Genomic DNA, 24,875 nt, shown 5'->3' with positions numbered 1-24,875 from the left:
CATACAGTCTTTGTTTTCAGTATTCCTGAAGTGCACCCTACTATAAGTTTTAACGCGTCAAAGCCAGTCACCCTGTGGCCCTTAACTATAGAAATCTCCAGTAGTCGGAAAACTGCGCTCTGCTACCACAAACTCACTCACTATCCATTGTTCGCGGTGGGTTAATGTTCGCGGTTTTCGCGGTGACCGCTTCACCGCAAACTTAAAACCACCATGAACATTTTTCTATTATGGTATTAGACTGCAGTCTATGGTGTTACCGCGAACTTAAACCACAGCGAAAAGTCCTTTTTCCCGCTGCCGCGAAATTAAATCTCCGGGATCTTAAATGCATTTACAGTATACTGCTGCTGAGATTCCTGACGCAGGGGTAGGTAGCAGTCGGCTAGTCTTCACATCAAAAACAAAACTTCCCTCCCTTGAAGTGGATTAACACAGTGTCACATTTAACTAATGCATTACGAAACTTGTATGTTACTTCTCCATGCAGCACGGCCTGTTGTTCTGCTGTCTGACACTGGTGGAAGGAGATGCGGCATCCAGACCTCCCCTTATCCAAGTGTGAGTCCTCCGGATATGATCATCAACTTACATGTATAATAATGATAATATCTGGTGTGTTTTACCAGCCAGTATGTACCCAATGTGTTGAGTAATGAGGCTGATTAACGTGGTAGAGGCACCTTCCGTGAAAAACTTGGTGAGGCTACAGCAACTGATCGTCCTTGGTTGCTTAACTTCTGAGATGAAGGTATCGGTGTATCCAACGCGCCATGCATCCGTAGTACTAATGATGTCATACCTGGGCCGCGATGACGTTCGATTCAGGTGTTCCAAGCCGAGTGATAAAGTTTAGATATGTCTACTCATCTCCTTCAGTGATGGCCGTTATTCAGAAATATCTACTAGTACATTGTCAAGTAATATCTATATATTATTTATAAAACATTATCAGCTTTACATGTACAAGTGAGAGTGAGCCTTTTCTATGCATGTTAGCATGAATTGAATATGAGTTGATAAGAATAGACTTACCCGAAGCAATCTATGACAATCTATGTAAATGGAAGTTAATTGTAGCGGGCGTTAAACCGTTTCTACGTACTATTATTGGTTGTCTACACACTATTCTTGGTTTCTTGCGACAAAAATACATAATTGTGATCTTCACATTTTGTGGCAGCTGTGTGGGTGTGTCAGTGCAGACTGTTACAAGTGTAGCCAGAAATACTGTTACAAGTGTAGCCAGAAATAGCCACAGTGGAGTTACTGAGCTGAAATCCTCCCACACACCACATGCAGCAGTAATATGGGCACAGATGTGGGCACGGCAGTGCAATAGCCACAAGCTTAGGAGTATTTGAGCCTTTATTACCTTTGCTAGAAGAGACACACACATCCTTACCCACATAAATATGCATGCAAAAGCCATTAAAAAAAGTGTCACTGGCAAAAGATAACGGTATATCTGAAATGTATTACCCTTTCCAAAACCATATCTAGTTGTTTGTAATGAGCAATTGCTTTTTGGTGCATGTAAAAAGAGCCGCCATGAATACGTTAATGAAGGTAAGACATCCAGGAAAACAATTTTGATTCAGAAGTACAATTCAATCTCTACCTACAACCGTGAATATTTCAGGATTAACCGTGATGACATTGTGTTTCTCCAGGCCAGGTATCACGGCTGGATTCTCCCTGCTGCTGGGCATCCTAGACTTCCTGGGTCAGCTGCCAAAAAACATCACCAAGGTAACAGCTGTTCTCTTATTTTCTCAAAAAACATCACCAAGGTAACAGCTGTCCTCTTATTCTCTCCAAAAACATCACCAAGGTAGGGCCTAGGAAAAAAATCTTGTGTCTCCTTTTTCCCTACCTACCCTAGAAAAACCTGCCTTTTCTGGGGGATGGGCAGTGTAGAATTTTTATTCAGTCTGCTTTCTATTTAAATGAATACTGTCAGTTTTTGTCAATAAGAAAAAAAAGAACCAGTTTCCTGTCCAAGGTACTGAAAACCTTGCTGTGTATATTGCTGATTTTATGCACCTTTTTTTCTTGAAGCACTTCTTCATTTTTTTAATGTTTAGGGAGTAATCTTTCGAAAGTTCAAGTCTTGAAATCAAGTATCCGGCAAAACCTGTATTATTTTTTCTCTGTCCATTTTTTTTTTTTTTTGAAAATGAAAAAAAAATGGACAGACGAATCCGAGAAACAACAAGAAAATTGTTGTGGCCATAGGTAGTAATCTCTCAAAAGTTTAATTTTTTGAAATCAAGTAACCGACAAATTGAATTTGTGTGGCCCAACCGACACATGCATGAGCATATAAAGCAGCAAGGTGCTGAAAATCATGCCTCGATCTTCGTCTGTTGCTAATGTGTATATTGCTATTTTTATGCAACTTGAGCATATTTTTTTTCATAGCACCTCTTCATTTAGTCTGTGTAACGCAAACTCCACTATCCGGAGCTTGTAGCCTCCTCCCCGCGGCAATGTACGACGGGCCTTAGAAGCGCAAATAAATCAGGGTACTCTTCATTTTTTTTTTATTTATGCCACACCAAATTTATTTGCTGCCTCTTGGATTTTTTTCAGAAAAAAATTGGACCGGCAGGTCGAAAAGAAATAAAATAATTTCTTTCAAAAGGTCTAGGGTGAAGATGTATGGCTTAAATAAGAAAAAAAAAACAGACTGAGGAGTTTAGTGGCATGTTTTATGCAATGAATCCCTTCCTTTGATTTTTACTAAAATAGATGTGCTGAATAAAAGGCATTGTTTTTAGACTGAAACTATATGTATGTGGCTCTGAATAGTAGTATTTACAGCTTTGTGATAGCAAAACCTGCATCATTTTTTCCCTGCACTTTTTTTTGTGAAAATGAAAAAAAATAGACATTCAAAAGTCAAGTGAATCCGAGAAGCAACAAATAAAATCGGTGTGGCCTTGAAGAGTAATATTTCGAAAATTCAAGTCTTGAAATCAAGTAACCGACAAATTGTGTGGCCCAACCAACACATGTATGAGCATATAAAGCAGCATGAATCCAGCCACACGGCAAGAAAATGGGGCAGCGAGGGCACTGAACTCAGGTTTGAAAGACCGGTCTTTTCCGCTATAGCTGGCAGGTATCCCCCTTACATTAACAAGCTTAATCATCAAAGCACGCATCTTCATCTTTCGCCAGCATCACCATGGCAACCAGCCTCTTGTATAATTTTACCTGACAGTTGTTGCTATTGGCAACGGGGACACACACACCACCTCTGAATGTATTAAAAATGTTATGTATCAACGTTACCTAAATGTCACCAGTTTGGTTTATTGGGATCTACATTAGTGATACATGTACATCACTATTCTTGCTGGAGCCCATATTAGAATTATACTATAGCAACAGAAATATACAACAAATTATGACTTTGAAAAAACATTGGATGAACTCAAAATCAAAGTGATAGACATAATTCAATGCAAAATAAGATAAATCAACCATCTGTCTGTAAAAAGTGTCCCCAGAAAGACTTGGACTGATTCTCCTAATAATGAGATGAGTATATCTTTTTGCATGAACACACTGATTACTTGTTGTTTTCCAAGGCCCCAAGCTTAAACATGCCATACATTCACTCCTAGGAAGGTTGAAGGTCTGTTTGCAGGCATTGATATCAATGTTTAATCTTGCTCTCCAAGCAGAGGTTGACGGGGAAAATCTGGATCTTTTCCTTATATGCTGTGTTTTTCTATGAGCTATCCCCAACATTTCCAACAGCTGCCTGTGGCTATTGCAATAAAGGACGACAAGTATGGGCCCCATAGCAGCCCTGGTGCTGAATTGACAATCAAAATATGATGCTTTGCAAATTATCTGGCCGGTTTACAAATTACAATTCAAATTTGATATACTATTAATTGACATTATTTAACGAGGTTCTCCTCCTCCCCACGACACCCCCGATGGTATAAGCGGACGGATATAGATCAAGGTACACCATATAGTAAATGGGGCTCTTTGTGCATCGAGCAGTGGTAGCTTTAACTCTGTCTGTAATGGGTTATTCGACTGAGATTTTCTACCAGAGATCACCTTGCGGCACGATGGAAATCAGTCTCTAAAGATCGGGGAACTTTGCAGGGAGTTTGCATACGTTCTGCGTAGTTCTAGTTGTCCTAGAGTGAACTATGAGTGGAGCATGTAATGTGTGAAATGGACATGATTGTGTTAAGACTAGGGGTGGGTACTGGTACGGTGTACTGGTACACAACCGTTTTTTTCTTGTTGGACTGGTCCAGAAAAAACGGACCTGAAAAAAATCATTGGACCGGATGGACAGATTATACTGGCACTATGGCAGCAGGCATTCACATATTTTGAGGCTTATTGGTTCAAGTAAATAGCAAGAGAGGAGAGTCATTTTATTAAGTTTCTACAGATACCTTTGTAGCAAAATGGACCATTGTTTCGAGTATTGCCCATTCACAAACAATTAGGTCCAATTTCAGGTCCAGACCTTAATCTGTCCTCTGGTCCTGGACTGTACCTGGACCTGAATCTCTGTATTGGTGCCCACTCCTAGTTAAGACTTAGTTATTATATAAAGACCTAGTTAAAATTTCCCAGACATACGAGATTGTTGCATTTCTGTTTCACAAACTCCCCTCCAGAGTTCACCAAAGTTCCTGGAGCTGTATAACTACCTGTGTCATGCCGCCCCCTTCGGTTCACCTCTGGACGTTGACCCCTTCACTGTGACCTCAGTACTGCTGGACAGACCTGACCCTGCACCCAAGGTCAAGGTAAGGTCACATTGTGTCTTTTTTGGAGATGCCTCAAAAAAGAATAAAAAGGAATAAAGAGTTCTGCAATTGAGTCTAAAATATTCTTTTAAAAAATATTGGTTTCCTTGCATATTGAATTTGGTTATGGCTATACTAGAGACTTCCCAAACACTTTTTTTTTCAGGGTAATGGAATCATGCAATCTGCTGATACAAGGGTCTCATTTCCAAACCGTGGCCCGGCCAAGCTGTTTGTGGAAATGAAACATAGAAAATGATGTATACTAAAAAAAAATATACACAAATAATACACACAACTTTTCTCTTTAAGTCTTGTGTATTTTGGTGTTTTTTATATCATACTTTTCGTTCCTGAAAGCTGCCCGGCCAGAACGAACAGGAAAGGAAATATCTAATGTAAGTTTTAAAAAAAGCTACCCCACTGGGCCCCAGTTCGTTCCCAAAAGCTGCCTGGCTGGGCCGTGGTTCGGAAATAGGCCTTAGCAGACTGAAGATTTAATCCCATTTTAACATATGGCTACTGTTGACTGTTACCATAGCAACCTGCCTGGAAGCCCAAGCTCTTCAAGGGGAAGCCTCAGATCTACTTTGCCATCACAGAACACATCAAGGCCGTTCAGGTAAGATAAGACAAGCTACCCCAGTCTACTGTAACTTGGTTTTGTTTGATACATCTCCATTAGTGACTGATATGTCACTATTCTTCCTGGAGTCTGGTTGATTTGTAGGGAATCACCAACTCTAGACGAAAGGATTTGCACTGTTGCACACCGCACCGCACCATGTGTGGTGGGTTCTTTAACGTGCGTGGCGTGTGGCTCTCCCCAAACACGGGACCTCCATTTAACGTCCTATCCGAGGGACTGCCCTGGCCCAAACTAGGTACTCATTTTCACCTGAGCAAAGTGAGGAATGTCATGTAAAGTGCCTTTCCCAAGGGCACAAGATCAGTAACACGGCAGGATTCAAACCCGAAACATCTCAGTCCTGAGCCAAATACGCTGCCGCTGCACCACGCGATCTCAACTACTAGTAGCCTCTACCAGGCTCTACATGCACGTGGCTTGGGACATTGTAGAAACTGGCCAAATAGATAGATTGCATGCCAGTGGAGTTTGCCAGCCAAAAGTACTGTTTGCAACCCTATGCAAAATATCATCTTTGTGACGACAGTTCAAATGGACAAACCCAAACAGTATACTATATACAACAATTTTGAAAGATGTGCCGAAAGGCAGACTTCTATTTCAGACTTCTTTATTCGTATCCCAAGACTTTTTTTATAATATACTGTAAATGCAGAAACTTTTGACAATGGTTTGATGTTAGCGTTTTTTGCAGTGGCCGCTTCACCGCGAGCTTATTAAATCTACCGCGAACATTTTTCCATGGCAGTAAGAGACTACAGTCCATGGGACTACCGCGAACTTAAAACCACTGCGAAAAGTCCTTTTTCCCTTTTCCGTGCGAGGTTAAATGCATTTACGTGCAGTACTTCCATATTTGATGAAGCATCCCTCCCAAACCAAGCACAAATCCTGTCTCCTGTGGTGCAGATAATTTGGTGTCCGTGAGGGTGGGACGATGTGATTTCCTGTTATTTACAACTGCATCAAGTCAATAAACGATACGTGAAGTATAGGGACATGGAAGTAACGCTTGTTCACCTTTATCCGCAGGGTAACCTATATCCGTTGTCTTTCAAAACAGGGTATTTAGGAACAACAAGCCGGCAGGTGGTAGTTTTAGAGTGCTATATACTAAAAATATTGCAATTTGAAACCAACGCCTATTGGTATGGGTACTGTCTTGAACAATGTTACACAAACGTCATGTGCTATGTAGCTGTATCCTTCTTGTTTCCAGTGTTGAACAATATTGCAACTGTTACAGTCTATTGTTGTTTGAAAGGAGATGCAGTATTTTCTTCAAAATTTGATTCTTGTCTTCCCTGTTACAGTATGACAAGAAGGGCCAGCCAGATGCCTACATGGTGTACGGCACAGTCACATGCAAGGTAAGCATTTACCGTTGTCATCTCACACATATCGTGTGTATCTAGTGGAACAAGCACAGTAGGAGTATCCTCACTAGGTGGTGTCAACTGAAATGTATGATGAGGACATTATCAATGTCAAACTTCAATTTTGTACATGACATCATCATCATCATACATTTTGTGCATAATGTTTACAAATCAATGGATTTGTTTCTTGGATATGGGTTCCTGTAAAAACCGGGGCCCCGCGGGGCCACGGGGTACCCCGCGGGGTGACCCGCGGGGTACCCCGCGGGGCCCCCGTTGTACAATAAACGCTGATAAACGCTGTAACGACATTTTTAATGAGTAATTAGCTTCGGCTTAGCTTAGCGGCGCTGGGATCTGGATCTGGAGTGACTTCGCGTTTGCGGGGCGGAGGAGGTCAGGGGTCAAACGGCAATACGCAACCACAATGCCTTGCGGCCGAAAGTTGGTAAGATGGCGGCGCTCTTTTTTATTTGCGATAAATTTCTGATTTTAGCCCCGAAATGTCTGTATTTACGATGAAATACGTGCTTGGGGACCTTGATACTATTGATTTTAGGGGAATTTATCCTTCCTTTGGTGAGGATTCTCCAAAAAGTAGCGACGATGTGGGGAGCATATGGTAAAATGTGTGTAACATGAAAGTGGGAAATGTAACCGTTATATTTCATTTTATGCATTTATTGCCCATGAAGATTATGTTACTGAGCTGATATAGATTTCTCAAGAAAAGACAAGCTGTAAGCTTTCTCCTGTTTTGAAGGAATGTCTCTTGCAAAGGAAGCATCAGAAAGGAGAACATCATGTTGAAATAGATAAGCCTTTCAGCTGAAATGGGCCGTTCAAAAAATAACTGAGGAGGGGGGGGGGTGAAGAGGTCGGATTTTACGTTAGTGGGAGTGGATTTTGTTGGCTTTGGATTGAAGGGGGTTTACAAGAACTTGAAAGAAGAAAACCCTGGACTTGGATGAAATTATAGGGGGTCAAGTCACTTGGATAAAATTTTTAAGGGGCCAAGGCACCTGGATATGGATGAAATGAAAGGGGGTCAAGGTACTAGGATAATAATGAAAGGGAAGTCAGAAAGTAGAAAATCCAAGCTCTTCAACCCCCCATCCAATTTGTTTTGAACAGCCTAATACTAGTAGTCAGTTCAGCACCCATGACAGTCTGTAGTCACTAACTCACCAGTAGTCATACCTGGGTACAATCTTTTCTCGTGTATGTAATCGATGTTATCAGGACATGTCAGGAATTTTGACATAGTTTAGGATACTGTAATACAATGATCACAAAACTGATGTTTTATTGAATTATTGACCTTGTACATCATACTACTGACACTGAAACCTGCATGATATTTCTAGAAAGTAGAGACTCTTAGCTTTCTATTGATGTATACATCATTAGTGGGGGGTGTTGTGGAGGAAAGGAACCAAAAACTAATGAAAAAGGGATCACATAGTGGTCGGAAAAAAAAAATTCTGCTTCTTGGTACATGGATCTGAGTGTACTAGAACCAAGGACGCTGTCAGGAAGGCTTCATATTAGTGTACATGTAGGTCCTTATTATCATAATATTATGTGAATGATCACAGCAGTCTTTCTTATACTTTAAAGGAGTTTATTATCAACTTGACACACCACCGTAGGAAACACTCAGTATAGGCATAGGTATAAAAGATCATATATTGGTCTTAACATCTAAAGACTGGGTACTACTACTAAACTATAATAACTACTACTGCTGTTGTTGTTGTCTGCAGTAGTAATATAATAATTGTATAATTGTATATGCATATTACATGTATTACACACAATGTGTATATCATCCATTTTAACACTGTCCGTGAGCTTGGATACTGTGTAGATAGATATGGTTAGGGATAGCATTCTTCTTGGCACCCAGGGTGTAGTTAATCAGTAATGCTAGACAATTCAGGTTCATGCATGCTAACATGCTGCACTCAATTTTCCTTTCATTTTTACAGTGTACACATAAATAGGTGTTATCTTGAAAGTTTATCTGTGTTGGTAGAAGTCATTATAATACATAGGTGTGTTGTACAACTACATGAACCTACACTGGTATAACTTATAAGGCTACTACACATTTTTATGGACACCAAACACACAGGTAACTGTATGCTATGAATTGAGTTGAAAAAACATGTTGAGTGTTGTTACACATGGATATGCATGGTGAACACAAAATGGCCAATTTTGCTTGCTAAAATATTGTAATCACCATAGTCTTATATCATCATCATATTATTATATGAAGTTTTAGATACTGTGTCAATGACGCGTCAGGGACCTATTTCTGACGAGTCAGCGTTGCCGGTTTCTGACTAGCCAGGGAGTCAGGGTTTCAAAGATGACGCTGACTAAAATAACGCACCATTCATATGCAGCGGGCGGCAACATGAGTCGGAAGTGGGAGGAGCACACAGTGCCTCACACAGGGCAGGCAACTCTGGCTTCCCACGGCTGCATGTATCATGTTACGCGAAGCTAATCATGCCAAAATGAATTGCGCAATCGGGGGGCGGTACGGATTCAGACTCAATGCACACATGTACCGTATTTTCTGTTATTCATTACGCACTTTTCTAACTTTTCATGTTCCGTGCAGATGTCCGAGGTCGACCTCAAGGTCGGGGTGCGTAACCCAATACAGGTTAGGATGCCGAAAAATTGGAGTGGATCGCAAACCAGCACCGAAAGTCAGCGGCATAACCAACATGTGGAGCTTTGAACAACGCCGATAGATGGGCAGTTTTGTCATGATACCACACTATCTGGGGGTAGACTTTAGAGTCTTATAATAATAAGAGTTAGACAATTCAATAAATGAATACAGTTTGTCTATCACGTTAAATATGTTACGCAATATATATTGAATATATGGAGATACACGTAAAGTTAGATTTAGCGGGGTAATTTTACGTGGGATGAGACCGACTGTCTTATCTTATTAATTTCTCGCCACCCCCACTGCAAGATCAACCTGGCGGAACGCTTCACCAGTATTAAAGCCCTCGTCCGTCGGAAGGAACCCCAAAATCGAAGTCAGCCGAAACTTACCAAAAATTTCTATGCACAGAATATAAAATTTAAACCGATAGATTGTCATACGCCACACGCTCGTTGTTGTTGATGCCGTAACAGTTTACGATACAGCATATTCGTGCACGCAGGAACTATGGACTCGGCAACGACGCAACGTGCGGCTGATATCAATGTATTTTGATTATTACACAATGATTATTATATTAATGATTAATATCAATGTATTTTGATTATCCTGCTGAGAAATGCTGGTGGGAAATCATGGTGAGAAATCCAAAACTAGTTTTTTTTTTTCAAGTCACTCCGCAAACGGGGCCCCGTACGGGGCCCCGACGGGGCCCCGTCGCGGCCCCGCGGGGCCCCGGTTTTTACAGGAACCCAAGCGTTACCTGCCCCACCCCTGAGAAACATTACAGACTGTTGTTTATTGTTTGTTGTTATTGTTTACTTGCAGACGGAGCTAAAAGGGGTGATGCCAGACATGACAGTGTACCTGTCGTTGCCCCTCACTAAGCATTATGGACGGTTGTTTATCTGTTTGTTGTTGTTATTGTTTACTTGCAGACGGAGCTAGAAGGGGTGATGCCAGACGTGACAGTGAACCTGTCGTTGCCCCTTGCTAAACATTTTGGACTGTTGTTTATTGTTTGTTGTTATTGTTTATTGTTGTTGTTTACTTGCAGACGGAGCTAGAAGGGGTGATGCCAGACGTTACGGTGAACCTGTCGTTGCCGGCCCCACCCCTGGGGAAACCCCTGGAGAACATCCTGGTGCACCCCTGTGTGCAGAGCACTGACACACAGGTCAGGGGTCATGCTAGGGTCATGCTGGGGGTCAGGGTCATGCTGGGGTCATGCTGGGGTCAGGGGTCATTCTGGGGGTCAGGGGTCGTGCTGGGGTCATGCTGGGGTTAGGGGTTGTGATGGGGTCATGCTGGGGTTAGGGGTTGTGATGGGGTCATGCTGAGGATGAAGGGGTTCTTCCCGACATTAAATGTGGTTCGACATTGACATTATAGCAAGCATCTTGTTTTAGCTTTATGATAACAGGAAAGGAAATATCTAATGAAAGTTCATCTGTGACAGTAATTTAAGATTTATGCCATGTTTTTGTAGAGAAAGTAGAAAACAAGAGTATGTGGAGAAGGACAACCTCAAGCCAACCGTTCACACTTACGCCACATCCTTAGAAAAGACACCGGAGCCGCATGTTCCCCGTCTAGGAACTTTATTCGAACCAACACACAACAAACATGTTTCACCGTGTCTCTTCCTCAGTGTTATGGGCTCGATTGAGCATAGTACAGCATGTCCTTGCTTTCATAGGCCAGGTGCATACGTAAGAAAAAAAACAAGGTTACTAACCTGGTGGCAGGTTGAAGTTACTTGAGGCCTATGTCATGCGACCTGAATGGAAGGAAAGGAAGTTTCTGTTTTTGTTGTTGTTGGTTTCTTCTATTAACATGCTAATGTTTTTACTTTCACACTTCCTGCAGATCCTGAACAACTGTGCGAGCTCTGCGCAGCACCAGACGGCCACGATGGGCCCGTACAAGCTGCGCTTCACGCCGCCCCTCCACATGATCACGCTGTGCCACTACACCTCACAGGTCCGCGAGCTGCCCATCAGGGGGTACTACCAGATGAGGGTGAGTGAAGCTAAGGGCACAACCCGCTGTATGTGCAATTTATTTTAGGCCCATCCACTTCGTTTTTCTGAAAACTTAGGGAACGACTGACACACATTGTATAAACAAGATATTCAGATTTTGAGCCCCCTGGCGGATTCAGTGGTACTGCAATCTTTCCTTTTGCCACAGGGAGAGGGGAACAAGGTGAAGCTCCTCGTGCAACTCAAGCTGGGCTCCAAGGTCAAGAACCACTTCGAGTTCTGTGAGCTTCAGATCCCGTTCTACAACAGGTGAGATGCAGAACCCAGTGACTGATGATGATGATGAGCACCATCCAGAAGGACCAGTTTTATAGCTTAAATCTCCATAGCAAACTGCATTTTGTACATCCGTAAATAACTTCATCAGGTTCGCAATTATTCATATAGTACCTTAAGGTTCTTTAGGCACAACCAGGGAGTACTAAGTAGCAGCAACAAGTAGTTTCCAGTCATTCTACCCTGATGATGGTGTCTGATAGAAGGTCCTGTTTTATAGCTTAAATCTAAATAGCAAACTACATTTTGTACATTTAGATGTTGCAGGCCTGTTGTTGTGTTGTTCCCCTTTTTGTGCCTAGTTGCACATTGGTCAGCAAGTTTCTATAGAAGGGTCGGAGGGGAACTTTTTTTCAGGATCAGACGATTTTCCAACACGGATGTCTTTTACATGTACCTCTCCAAACAAAGCCAGGTAGCCGTTTTACACCTGGGTAGAGCAAGGAAAGTCGTGTAAAGGGAGGGATTGTTAGCCCTTCCCATTTCAACATGCGTGCTCTGGGCAACTCCTCAAAGATGCATATGGGACCCCTATTTTATGTCCCTTCCAAAGGAGAAGAGCTGAGCCGATCAGGTCCAGCCAAATGGAACCAAGAGCTCCACTGTAAGGCTTCTACCAGTTGAGCTATAGGAACATTCTATCTACTTTTGCAGGCCTTCATTGGTTAATTGCATGTGCATAAACTTCTGTGCAACATTTTACCACTACTGTAAACTGTCTTGTCTTCTGTCCAGGGGCCCGATCCAGACGTACAAAACAACTCCCTCTGTGGGCTCCACTGTTCTGTCAGCGGACAGGAGGATCCTGGCATGGAACATTGGTTTGTTTGTTTGTTTGTTTGTTTGTTTGTTTGCATGCTTTCTCAAGCTCAATATATAATATGGATACAGAAAGAGAGAACTACATGTCTTATATATTATAGTGTCCATGCGCACTGTCCAGGCAGCTAAAATTAGGAGAAGCCAGACTGATCAAGAGAAAAGAACTTTGCAAAAGACTCATGAGTTAGCTTACAGATGTGACCTATGTGGTAGAGACTGTCGTTCTGGCATAGGACTCTTTAGACATAGCAGAAGCTGTACGGTTGATATCAACTAAGATTTTACTATGGTCAGTACTGACCAAAGAAGGTACTAGTAGTATCCATATTTGATTATACTGCTGCTGCTTAAGGCTTCACACCGCGCTTCCAACTGATCTTAGTCACCTGCAAACAACGACAAAAATTGCACACCGAACAAGAATACGCCGACTATATTGGTGCTGAAAATGTCCAGTCAGAGCTCACAGACTAGTTGGATTGGGCGAGCTATTTTGCTGCTGTGTGATGCCAACATTACTATATATTGGGTGGAAAGCTGAGAGGGTTACATGTAGATGCACTCCTTTACAAGTGACTTCTTTTCAAGTTATAGCTTTTTTGAGAACCTCGTTTGTATAATCAATGAGAAACATTTATGATAGGTCACTCGTCACAAGAGAAGGCCTTTCTTGTTAATATAACAGCAATGCCCTACAAACATCCATCGTGTAAAACAATCTTCGTACATACAGTAGGCGAAAGCATAGAACACAAACATGCAACACACCTACAACAACAATGATTAAAACTTATAAATGATAAAACCATCGCCATGGCAATAGTTTTTATTGCTACACTTATTGAATTTGAAACTTGTGGAAACTTGCAAAGAAAATGTGAGGAACGATAATCTTCTCTCCCCTCCCACGTGACCTGCAGGTCAGAAGTTCCCCACCAAGTCGCTGGAGGTCCAGATGAACGCGACGGTGACGTTTGCAGACAACATGGCCACGCCTCCGCACAGCCTGCTGCAGGAGGACCCCTTCTGTACCGGCCTCAACTCCTACGCTCAGGTTTGTTTGTTTGTTTGTTTGTTTGTTTGTTTGTTTGGGTTTTACACATAGTGAAAGGGAGGACAAAACAGGTGCAAAAATTCACCTTTGTAGGCTGCCCTCCCGTACAAAACATTTATAGCGCAACACAATATACAATACAATGATATATACAATAGTAACAATATACATTTGCAAAATATACAACCGTTAGGCAAAATGTTTGTTTGTTTGTTTGTTTGTTTTATTTGGATCTCCATTAGTGATACTAAATGTAGTATCACTATTCTTCCTGGAGTCCTACAATTCATAAAACAATAAATACAAAACATAAGCAACAAATCTTGACATGTACAATAAGTAAACAGAAAAGTAACAAAATCAACTGAAGTAACTTAGAGTGGAGGTGGGAGATCAGAGGTCAAACTAAAATGTTTAGAACCATAACCTAGGTACCAGGCATGTTCTGGTTTATAGTTAGCTTAAGCATTCTATTCTAACGACCGGTGCAATGGCCGAGTGGGTAGAGTGTTCGCCTTGCATTCGGTAGGTAGGTTGTGAGTTCGATCCCAGGCCGAGTCATACCAAAGACTTTAAAAATAGTACATGCTGCTTTCTCTGCTTAGCACTCAGCACTAAATAAGGAAGAGTATGGGAGTTAAACACACATAAACTACCAGCAAAGCAGCCCTCTGCTGTAGTGGCTTGCACAAAAGTGTGGCCCAAGGGCTACTCAAAATGGAGATGGGTGCCACCCCTATAAGCAATTCTGCACAGTCACTATTTTTGTTGTTTCTGTGGTAACCTTGCACATGTGGTTTCCATGGTAACCTTACAATGCGACTTCTCGCCCCGATGTTGCAGCTGTACTTCCGAGTGAGCGACTACACGCAGAGCGGCTGTTACATCGACCAGCGCTCCATCCAGGTCCACCCCAGCACCAAGCACAAGTCCATCATCAGTAAGACAGACATTTCTAACCAAGCACAAGTCCATCATCAGTAAGGCACACATTTCTAACCAAGCACAAGGCTATCATCAGTAAGGCACACATTTCTAACTAACTACAAGGCTATCATCAGTAAGGCACACATTTCTAACTAACTTCAAGGCTATCATCAGTAAGGCAGACGCACACATTTCTAACTAACCACAAGGCTATCATCAGTAAGGCACACATTTCTAACTAACTTCAAGGCTATCATCAGTAAGGCACACATTTCTAACTAACTACAAGGCTATCATCAGTAAGGCACACATTTCTAACTAACTACAAGGCTATCATCAGTAAGGCACACATTTCTAACTAACTACAAGGCTATCATCAGTAAGGCACACATTTCTAACTAACTACAAGGCTATCATCAGTAAGGCACACATTTCTAACTAACTACTGGCTATCATCAGTAAGGCACACATTTCTAACTAACTACAAGGCTATCATCAGTAAGGCACACATTTCTAACTAACTACAAGGCTATCATCAGTAAGGCACACATTTCTAACTAACTACAAGGCTATCATCAGTAAGGCACACATTTCTAACTAACTACAAGGCTATCATCAGTAAGGCACACATTTCTAACTAACTACAAGGCTATCATCAGTAAGGCACACATTTCTAACTAACTACAAGGCTATCATCAGTAAGGCACACATTTCTAACTAACTACAAGGCTATCATCAGTAAGGCACACATTTCTAACTAACTACAAGGCTATCATCAGTAAGGCAGACGCACACATTTCTAACTAACTACAAGGCTATCATCAGTAAGGCAGACGCACACATTTCTAACTAACCACAAGGCAGTAAGGCACACATTTCTAACTAACTACAAGGCTATCATCAGTAAGGCAGACGTACACATTTCTAGCAGAATGAATCGGAAGTGGATGCGTTGATACAGACAAATATACAGACATTTCAAACACCATCTTATTCTATGATATCGCACAATACAAAATAGAAACTGGATTGTTTCAAACAGGAAGTCAGAGAGGTTATGTATGATGAGAGAATGCGCAATCCCACCCTCAATGGGGTAGGTGGACTTTTCAGCTCTTGGGACATAGTGCCCCCACCCCCACAACAAAACGTTACCTCCTGTAACTAAAACTACAGGAGTTAATGGGCTCCGATTTGCATCAACTTCATCTTGACTTTGTCTTACCTTTTTTTCCTATTGGACAATCCAACAATTGTCTTCAGAATTGGATATATTTACAGTTAGCACATAAAAACCGGTTTCTGCCAGATCTCTTCAGTGTCACGGAAGGTATTGGATGCTATCTGAAATGTCTGACCATTTCCAAAATTATCATATATTATCCAGTTGCTTGATTGAATAACTGACTCGGAGAGTATTCTTGTTTTATGTTTGTTGATGTTATACCTTTGTCAACGTTATTCTGTTGCAGTCTTTATGACTATGGTTATGTCACTGATTTGAGGAACTGAATGTGAATGATGATCAGAATGTGAATGATGATCAGATACTGTATGGTTGATGCACCACCATTGAGTACAATACAATATATATATCTATCTATCTCTCTCTCTATCTCTCTCTCTCTCTCTCTCTATCTCTCTCTCTCTCTCTATCTGTACATAATTTTTTTTATATAGATATAGATAGATAGATAGATAAATGTTATGATAACTTCAACAGGGATTAGTTAACTAACACTAGCACTAACTGTATATTGCAGCTTTGTATTCCTCTATATGTGAACAGTAACTAGTAGTTGAGACTTCCTCAGAACTGAGATATCATTGTAAGAAAATTTTTTGCCCTGCAGCAAAGGAGTTCACGTCTTCTGAGTACAAGATCTGGAACTCCCACGGGGATGCGCAGGTGGTCCACACACCACCTCCCACCAACGAGGGGTGACTCGCCGCCGCTGTCTAAAGACCCCTGGACACCAGTACTAGTGTCTACAGGAAAGTACATCTGTGTTGGTAGGGCCTAGCAAAAACAATTGTTGTGTTTCTGGTTACTGTCTTAAAAACTGTAATTCTTCAGCATTCACCATTTTCAACATTGTAAAGATACAAAAGAAACATTGTCAAAAAACAATGTACATTTACGTCAAGTATGTTGTTAATTGAAGAAAGGGGTACAATGTTTACTATGTCTGTACACATTTCTTACATCAACTGTTCAAAGCATTGAACAGGGTGTGAAATACAGGAAGTTTGTTTGGAACTTTGTGACCAAGATGTTTGATTGAAAATTGTATACCATTTGCTAGCAACTGACCAAAAAATGCAGAATTTGCTTGGGTTGGTCAGGTAACTTGAAACACAGCATTTTTTTCCTAGGCCTTGAATTTCTTTAAGTTTAAGTACTAAAGCAATAAGTTGCTTCATCGTTGTACATGTATGTTTCATTCATGTTTGATTTGTTGTTGGTATTTCTGTTACTTAAAAAGGAGTCCAGCTTATCTGACACAGTAACGTATTGATGATAATAATAATGAATGTCAAGAAGCTTGTCAGTGACTATAGGATGTTGATTATTGTGCTTCAGATATGTATTTATTGTATTTATTGATTAGTGTTTGATCGTTTTATTGACGGATTGGTTTATTGATAAGAGTCTGCAGACGTTCAAGCTTTACCCAGCAATACAAACTGTTTGAAAGTACAATGTAGTCGGGAGGGGGGGTGTTTACCGTCCTTGCTAGGCACTAGATGTGTCCAAAGTAGGGGTGGGTACCGGTACAAAACTATTTTTTTTTTTGTTGGACCGGTTCAGAAAAAATGGACCTGAAAAAATCAGTGGACCAGATCTTGGACAGATTAAAAAATGAACAGATTATATCAGCAGGCGTTCTCGCATTTTGTGGCCCAAGGAAATAACAAGAGCGAAGTAAAGGGGAGTTTTCGGTCGTTTACCAAGTTTCTACAGTCAAACATGAAGTGTTTGTACAGTCTTTACATGAAGATAGGATATTAAAAAGGTAAATAGAAGTCACTAAACAGAATCCTTTGAAGGGAAATGGACCATTTTTTTGTGTATCGCTCATTCACAGACAATCAGGTTCAGGTCTGGAACCCTGATCTTCTGGACCTGGGCTGTACAGTACCTGGACCTGAATTTCCTGTCCCGGTACCCACCCCTAGTCCACAGTGAATATTTTTTTCTCTTGATAAGGTAGGCCATGTTGTTTCGATTATATGGATCATCCTCTGGGAACCCCAAATTGATGAAAGCGTGAAAATAAAATAAAACTTGCGCCCCCCCCCATCCCCCCAAAAAGTTGCCTTCATTATGAAATCTAAGTGGTCAGGAATGTTGGACAAAATGATGACTTTAAATGAATAAAATCACAGAGTATGATATACCAAATAAAAGAGCCTTGATTGTCGTTCACATATTCTTCATTGACCTTAGAATTGACTTTGTCATTGTATGATATTAGTATCCGTATGAAATTTTTGCAATCTACGGCATATATTTGCTCATTTTACAGGAGCTTTTTACGATATACAGTACAATTGAAAACTTTGGGGGGGGGGGGATGCCAATAATCGATGCCCGTGCAGATCCATACAATCAAATCAACATTGGCCTCATGATGTGCTGAAGAGAATGGTCCTCAGAACTGCATTTTCAAGTTCAACTACCAGGGGTGGTGATGTCTGCAGATGCTTGAAGAGTGTGGCAGTATTACATGTAGGAGCAGTCTGATCATGAACTTAAAACATTGATGATTGATAATAAGTTATCTGTAACCAATTGTGCCAAAACTGATCGAGTTTAAGAGAATCAAACACACCTATTGTTGTTGTTGTTGTTGTTGTGAAATATGCCAAATAGTACACTAGAGCGACCAACAGAATGAATATAGGTGGAGAAGTAACATTGGTGGAGTCAGATTTTGGATTAATACACATTTAGATATTGTATCAGATATTAAGAATCTTTAGAAACCATGAAAGTTGGACACATATCATGGCAAGATTGTAGATGTCTTAAAAAAACATACTCTTTCAGTTCATTCAATAGATGTAATAATTAAAGAAGGACTGATTTGGCTTCAGGGCAGACGTCACAGTAACTGTTATGTTGTGCAGTATAGGACACAAAATATACGATTATAATGCCACCTAAACCCTTATCATCCTCCACCGACCTTTCTGTGGGCGTTGGCGTAAGTTTGTTTGCAGGGGGCTGGGGGTGGCATTCGTCATTTTGAACACATGGCAGCCAGGTTTTTGCTCCGGGAAGGTTATTATGCCAGGAAAAAAATATATGCCGGGTAGCATTTACCTTTCCGGTACAAAACTGGCCGCAATTTTTTTAAAAATGAACTCACAAGGTACCAAATGCAACTCTGCCGACTCGGCCATTGCATCTGCAGCCCTGGTGATAAAGACCATAAAAAAGTAGGGTTGCTCTGAAATGGGTATGAAAAAGTAATAGAGTGTCGTCCATGCAGTGCAAGATCATTTTTATTCTAAATGTTTGGAGGATATTCTGTCAATGTACTTTTCTGCCATAGTTAGAAGTTGTTAAAATGTGTATTGATGAAAGTAGTTTGTGACTGTAAGTGTTTCCATCATGTTGATGTCGATTCTGATTGTAAAGATTCATTTGAGTGCAACGACTACATGTACATGTATTTCTGTTACCAGTATGTGTTCATGATGCAAACATTGTGCAATAGCTTAGTAATACCTTTACGTTGCCATTCCTATGGATGATAAGGACACCCCGGTTTAATTTGTTGGTGCTCGGATTTTTTAAAAAATATGCTTGCCTGGAAAAAAAACGTATTAATGAAAACAAAACCTGAGTGCCTTGCAATTGGTACACTCAGTAGGGGATTTCCGGACCTAAAACGGACCTGAAAAAATCAGTGGACTAGATTTTGGACCAAATCGAAAATGAACAGATCATGATTATGGAGTTTGGGCACTTCCCGACCGTCCAAAAAAAAACAATGCTGGGTAGAATTTGTATCAGTCATTTCTACCAAGTGTTAAGTTAACAGGCAAATGTACAGACTCTTTGGTAGTCAGCATTGTTTACATGAAGACAGGATTTTAAAATGCCAGTGAGAGTCTGATACTCCATCAAACAGATTCCTTTGTAGCAAAATTAAATGGACCATTGTTTTGAGATTCGCCAGTTCACAAGTTTTCACAAACAATCCAGTCCAGGTTGAGGTCCTAATCCTCTGGACCTGAACTGTACCTGTACCTGACTTTTCTGTACCTGTACTCACCCCTCGGTAATACAGTCACATTCAAGTTTTCTTTCCTGCCAGTTGCTTATAAAATGTCCAATGAACCAGGGACACAAACAAGCCTTCAGGACTGTCTCTAGGACCTGTCCCTCCATCGCAGGACAGAGATTTGCTTGTTGGGACAGAAAAAGATTTCACCCAGTCTCGTCCAAAAGAAATTTGAATTTTATGACATGAAATTTATGAAAATGTATTTTGTGAGCTTGAAATGACATAATTTAATACATGTAATAACAACAGAAATTAGTAACATGCAGTCTCAAATAATGAGTGAGACAGAAAAAAATGTTAAGCTGGAGACAGTCCTATGATACATAGTGAATATCGTGAATGAATCTTTGGGAAAAAATATATTAGAAGGCTAGGTGTCTTGGAGAGAAAGAGTAGCCAGACTACATGGTGAATCAGAATGCTAACATAAAGGTACATGTAGTTGAAGTTCTTGTGTCACTTTTGTAAGTTTCTAAGAGTTAATGTCATTTCTCTGTGACAGAGCAGAAAAATTCATCTTCGTGCAAAGAGAATCTGTTAGATTAGAGTAGGTAACATTAATCAGGCATAAGACTAGATGTCATACATGTCTCACTGGTACTTTTATCAGACTGTTTTCTACTAGTTAAGTGCAACAATGGCAATATACTGATGAAGTGTAGAGATGCAATACATGCTAGGTTTATCTTCTTCGAGTTGATCAGTGTTCTACCCAACTCTCTATCTTGTTCTGTCATAATTTAAGCTCAACTCCAACATTTGCCTTTCGTGGCAGAATGTCAACTTTTGTCAAAAGTTAAGAAACAACCAAACTTTTGTCAGACAACAGAATAAGGGGTGGTGGTGAGAACCTTGACATGTGCTCTTTGTTAAAGGCTTGCAGTGTGTATGATGCGTGCAGTTCAATACTCAAATCATCTAATAAGTAATGCACCCTCCTTTTGTCATTAATCACTGATGCTTCACTTCATTGACAAAACTCACAAAAAGAAACAACCAATTTGATGTGGCCTTAGAAATAACGTTCCGAAAAGTTGAGAGTTGTGGCAAAGAGATTGTGAGTCAACTCTTGAACCAAAGGGCTCTGCTTGCTTGCGTAAGGTAACTGCTGAACCAACAAAGTGTGTCAGATGTTTGTCTTAAGGCCTGTAGATGCTCTGATAAGATGCTGTTGATATTACGTCATGTGAGGTGTACGTTCTTGTCAATACTACTGTCAAAGTACATGTACAGTCATGTTCCAGAATTAGATATACTTGTACAGTAAGAAAGTAAGCAAGAATGTTTGTTTCAACCTTGTGAAAGATGTTTGATTAAAACACTGACCAGAACTGGCCATTCCGTGAGTTTTGTGTGGTTATTCATTAGCGTTCAGTCCGGGAGGCTTATTCAGTGCTTAGCTACATGTGTGTTTGCCAAAGCAAACACCTATGCCGGGGTTGTTAATTATTACTGTAACATTTTCGGGGCAACTTCCTTGTTGGAGCACGTAGCAGGTCATTTCATCGGCTGACACCATAAGGAAAAGAAGTTACCAGGACTGTTTCTTAAGAAAAGGTGGGTAGATCTTTAATGTGTTCCTTGTGAGTTGAAATTCTTACAGTAGTTACTTAAAAATCTATGGGTTTGTTATGTTGCATTTGGGAGGGTGTGGTGTTGGGTGGTTAATGTGTATGTTGTGGGTCAAAATGTGACCCGACTAGACGTGCCTCTGGGCTATGGGGCAGGGGTTTTTCTTACTAGCGGCTTTTTCTTGTCATCGTTTCAAATGCGTCTTGAATCAGATTAGCTTGTGTAACAATCATTTTTTACCAATGGTGAAAAGGGCTATGAACAGTTTCTGCATGGATTCAAAGCGCTAGTGGCATTACCAGAGAAGTTTCTTGTAGTAACTGTTAAACATTGGAACATGGCCGAACGTCCCCTCCTAACAACCAGCTCTTTCCAGCAGTAGACACGTCGGCTGAGCGACAACTGCCGGGATTCGAACCCTCCAACTTCTGATCCAGAAGTACTGGATTGCTGAGCTACAGGTCCGAGCCCACGTACCTGAACATTTGCACTGACCAATTTAGGACCGACTGAGCTGTGTGAGAAGCAACCTGCAGTAGGAATATTCCCTATACAGGTATGTGTACACTTGTTCCCAAGGGGAAAACTCTATTTTACATTTGTACAACACCTCCTATGTTATGGTTAGGGCGTGTCGGAAAATAGGGTTACATGTATATCCCTTATCCTTAACATTAAGTGTCTCTCTCTTTCTCTCTCTCTATATATATAGAGATTGTGTGTATATAGTTATAGTGCCCTGGATTGTGTATCCTAGGGTGCAGACTTCTTAAACTATGTTTTTATGCTGATCTCTCAGAGTGCCCAAACAAGCCAGCCTCTTAGAACAAAAAAGGGAGTCCATTTTATTTACATTGAGCCTGACAACCAACACTACTATCACAGATGTGAGACCTTTGACCAATGATTCACAGAGCCACACCTGTGTTGTGTGACTAAAGTCTAAAGAATTAACTCCTATATAGTGTCTACCTGGCTAACTACACTAGCTATAGGGAAAACATTTGCCACGGGAGTTTGACAACTAGAGGGTTTCATACTGGTGGCATGGTATGTTAACCTTATCGTGGACTGAATTCTACTGGCCAATTTCCCTTTGGCCAAATCCTATAAACCGTACCCACATTGGAAGACTTTTTTTTATATTGTATTCAAATTCCCCATCTTTCCCACACTTACGGATGAACAGAAAACCACTTTTCTCGTAAAATCAGATGATAAACTGGATAGTGAGTGCGTGTGTTTGTCTGTGGTGTCGGAATATAGGGGTGTAACAATTACGAATACCGCGGTCGCCTTGCTATGCAACAAAAGTTTTCGTTCTTATGTAAACATGCAACGTTTCAACTTGTCAAAGCAGTAGATCATCGTGACGGCTGAGGTGAACTTTAGCATTACTGTAAAGGTGCAACAAGGGCAAGGTGAAAGGTTTTGCACTTTAGCAGGGAGGGTGACAGTGTGCATTGTTATTAGTGACCCCTAGGAGGATGTGTACTTTTTTTATCAGTGTCCCCTGCAATATTTACATTATGTAAGTGTATTGTTTTGTCTACTGCAGATTTAGTTTACTTCGCAGGGACTTTATTTCTTGGTTGGAAGAAAAAGGAGATTTTACCAGTTTTTTTCCAAGTTTAAAGTTGAAGCAACTTGTCAAAGCTAGCAGTAACATCTATTATCATAATACCGGTACGTTTACGACGATTTCTCTAGCCATACTGATTTGACACATTGTCAACGCATCATTTTCTCCAGTTACATGTTGCTGTTATAGGTTACCCTTGCCACTTCTTCTGTGTAACTTTTCTGCCACTCTTGTCCTGCTAAAAGCGTAATATTGTAATTGTAACACGCCGCGGAATTACACGGCGAACAGGCGCGTGGTTGGGAGGGGGTAAAAAATACCGGTAGGAAGAAACACGGCACAATTAACTGCCGCTATGTACATTTATACATCCTCTGATGTTCCTTCCTTTTCTGTCAGTAAATGCATAAAACATAAACCTGCATGAGCATACAAAATGTCATGAGAAAACGGACGTATACTGTCAAGAATTTTCATTTAACTTCTGTCCGTCACAACCGCTATGACGTAACACTTCACTGCTAGCGTAGATATAAAAATGGCGGGAAAATGGCTGCGTACGTTCAATTTTGCCCATTCAGTCGTAGATCCGGGCTATTATGCAACGGTTCTTCACACATTTACATGAGTTGTAGGTCACCAACAGAAATTCAAGATTGTTGTTGAATCATGTTCGTCTTGTGCCGTGAGCATGTGTAATTAATGATCTATAAATTTGGCAATGAATGTGACAGTGTGTTCGTCCCACGACGAGCTGCCTACCCCGAAAATGACCTGAAAACTTTTGGCCTTGTTGTCTTCGAATGCATTGTTATCGATGCTTTGTAAATGATGTATTGGACACCTAGATGTCTGAAGTGTGCACAGCTCAGAAATAACTATTGTTGCATGTGTAGATCTCTTTAAGTTCCAGTATTTTTAATCTACCGGTATAAGTCTTACTACCGGTATTATGCCAATGCATGTTAGATCAACGGGACGGCTGAGGTGAACTTTAGCATTACTGTAAAGGTGCAACAAGGGCAAGGTTAAAGGTGTTGCACTTTAGCTGAGGGAGGGTGACAGTGTGCATTGTTATTAGTTACCCCTAGGAGGATTTGTACTTTTTTTATCAGTGTCCCCTGCAATATTTACATAATGTAAGTGTATTGTTTTGTATACTGCAGATTTAGTTTACTTCGCAGGGACTTTATTTCTTGGTTGGAAGAAAAAGGAGATTTTACCAGTTTTTTTCCAAGTTTAAAGTTGAAGCAATAGTACAGTACTAATACATGTACAATGAAAGTCATATGTAGAGCTCAGCATTGTGTATTTCCCACCCTAAGCAGGAAAGTAGGCCTGCATATTGAACCTTCCTGCACTTGGGACCCGTAACTTTTTGAAAATCATATCCAGTTGCCTTATCTTATTGTCAGGATGTCGAACCTTCATCGACTTATCCCAAAAACTTAATAAAACTGTGAATATTTGAAGAATTTGATGGGCCAAATTCCTTTTTTTGGGGCCAAAGTTTCATATAACCCTTTTCAGTTATTCTGGGATCTTTCGATTTAAGCTTTCCTACACTAACAAAGGTTCAAACAAAACAAACATCTAACAGACGTCTGCTTTCCCCACTAGCTCATTGCTTTTAGACAACACCAAGAACACCCGATGATCAGCATGGCTGGGCCTAGGATGATGTTTCTGACAGGCGTCAATCTTCTTGCCTTCCTCCACCTGTGTCAGGTATGTTAACCATAAATAGTTGATCATGTGTCAAAGGGCTATTTTTC

The 24,875-nt window shown here is 40.8% G+C and overlaps 1 protein-coding gene and 1 long non-coding RNA gene across 3 annotated transcripts; both read left to right on the top strand.

Moving 5' to 3' along the window:
• The first annotated feature begins 484 nt into the window (after window positions 1-484).
• Window positions 485-19,647, top strand: LOC118423477 (AP-5 complex subunit mu-1-like). The gene is made up of 12 exons (XM_035831654.1): window positions 485-561; window positions 1,674-1,752; window positions 4,665-4,796; window positions 5,338-5,418; window positions 6,759-6,815; window positions 10,580-10,699; window positions 11,392-11,544; window positions 11,716-11,816; window positions 12,579-12,664; window positions 13,586-13,719; window positions 14,563-14,659; window positions 16,500-19,647. The coding sequence occupies exons 1-12, from the start codon at window positions 485-487 to the stop codon at window positions 16,589-16,591; spliced, it is 1,209 nt and encodes a 402-aa protein (XP_035687547.1). The 3' UTR covers window positions 16,592-19,647.
• A 355-nt stretch (window positions 19,648-20,002) lies between these two features.
• LOC118425954 lies at window positions 20,003-24,829 on the top strand. 2 transcript variants are annotated; one of them, XR_004832348.1, is made up of 3 exons: window positions 20,003-21,503; window positions 21,898-22,074; window positions 24,721-24,829. It is a non-coding gene; the product is annotated as an uncharacterized LOC118425954 (long non-coding RNA). The 2 variants fall into 2 exon arrangements; XR_004832347.1 differs by having other exon boundaries at window positions 21,895-22,074.
• Window positions 24,830-24,875: the final 46 nt, after the last annotated feature.

Source organism: Branchiostoma floridae, chromosome 1 (genome assembly GCF_000003815.2).
Source record: "Branchiostoma floridae strain S238N-H82 chromosome 1, Bfl_VNyyK, whole genome shotgun sequence".
NCBI classification, from domain to species: Eukaryota; Metazoa; Chordata; class Leptocardii; order Amphioxiformes; family Branchiostomatidae; genus Branchiostoma; species Branchiostoma floridae.
The sequence above is the reverse complement of the archived record's forward strand: the minus strand, read 5'-3'. Positions and strand labels throughout refer to the sequence as shown.

Coding starts and splice junctions, on each gene's coding strand:
- LOC118423477 (XM_035831654.1), top strand. CDS start 485: ATGCAGCACGGCCTGTTGTTCTGCTGTCTGACACTGGTGGAAGGAGAT. Junction 1,753..4,664: donor TGCCAAAAAACATCACCAAG/GTAACAGCTGTT, acceptor ACTCCCCTCCAG/AGTTCACCAAAGTTCCTGGA. Junction 14,660..16,499: donor CAAGCACAAGTCCATCATCA/GTAAGACAGACA, acceptor TTTGCCCTGCAG/CAAAGGAGTTCACGTCTTCT.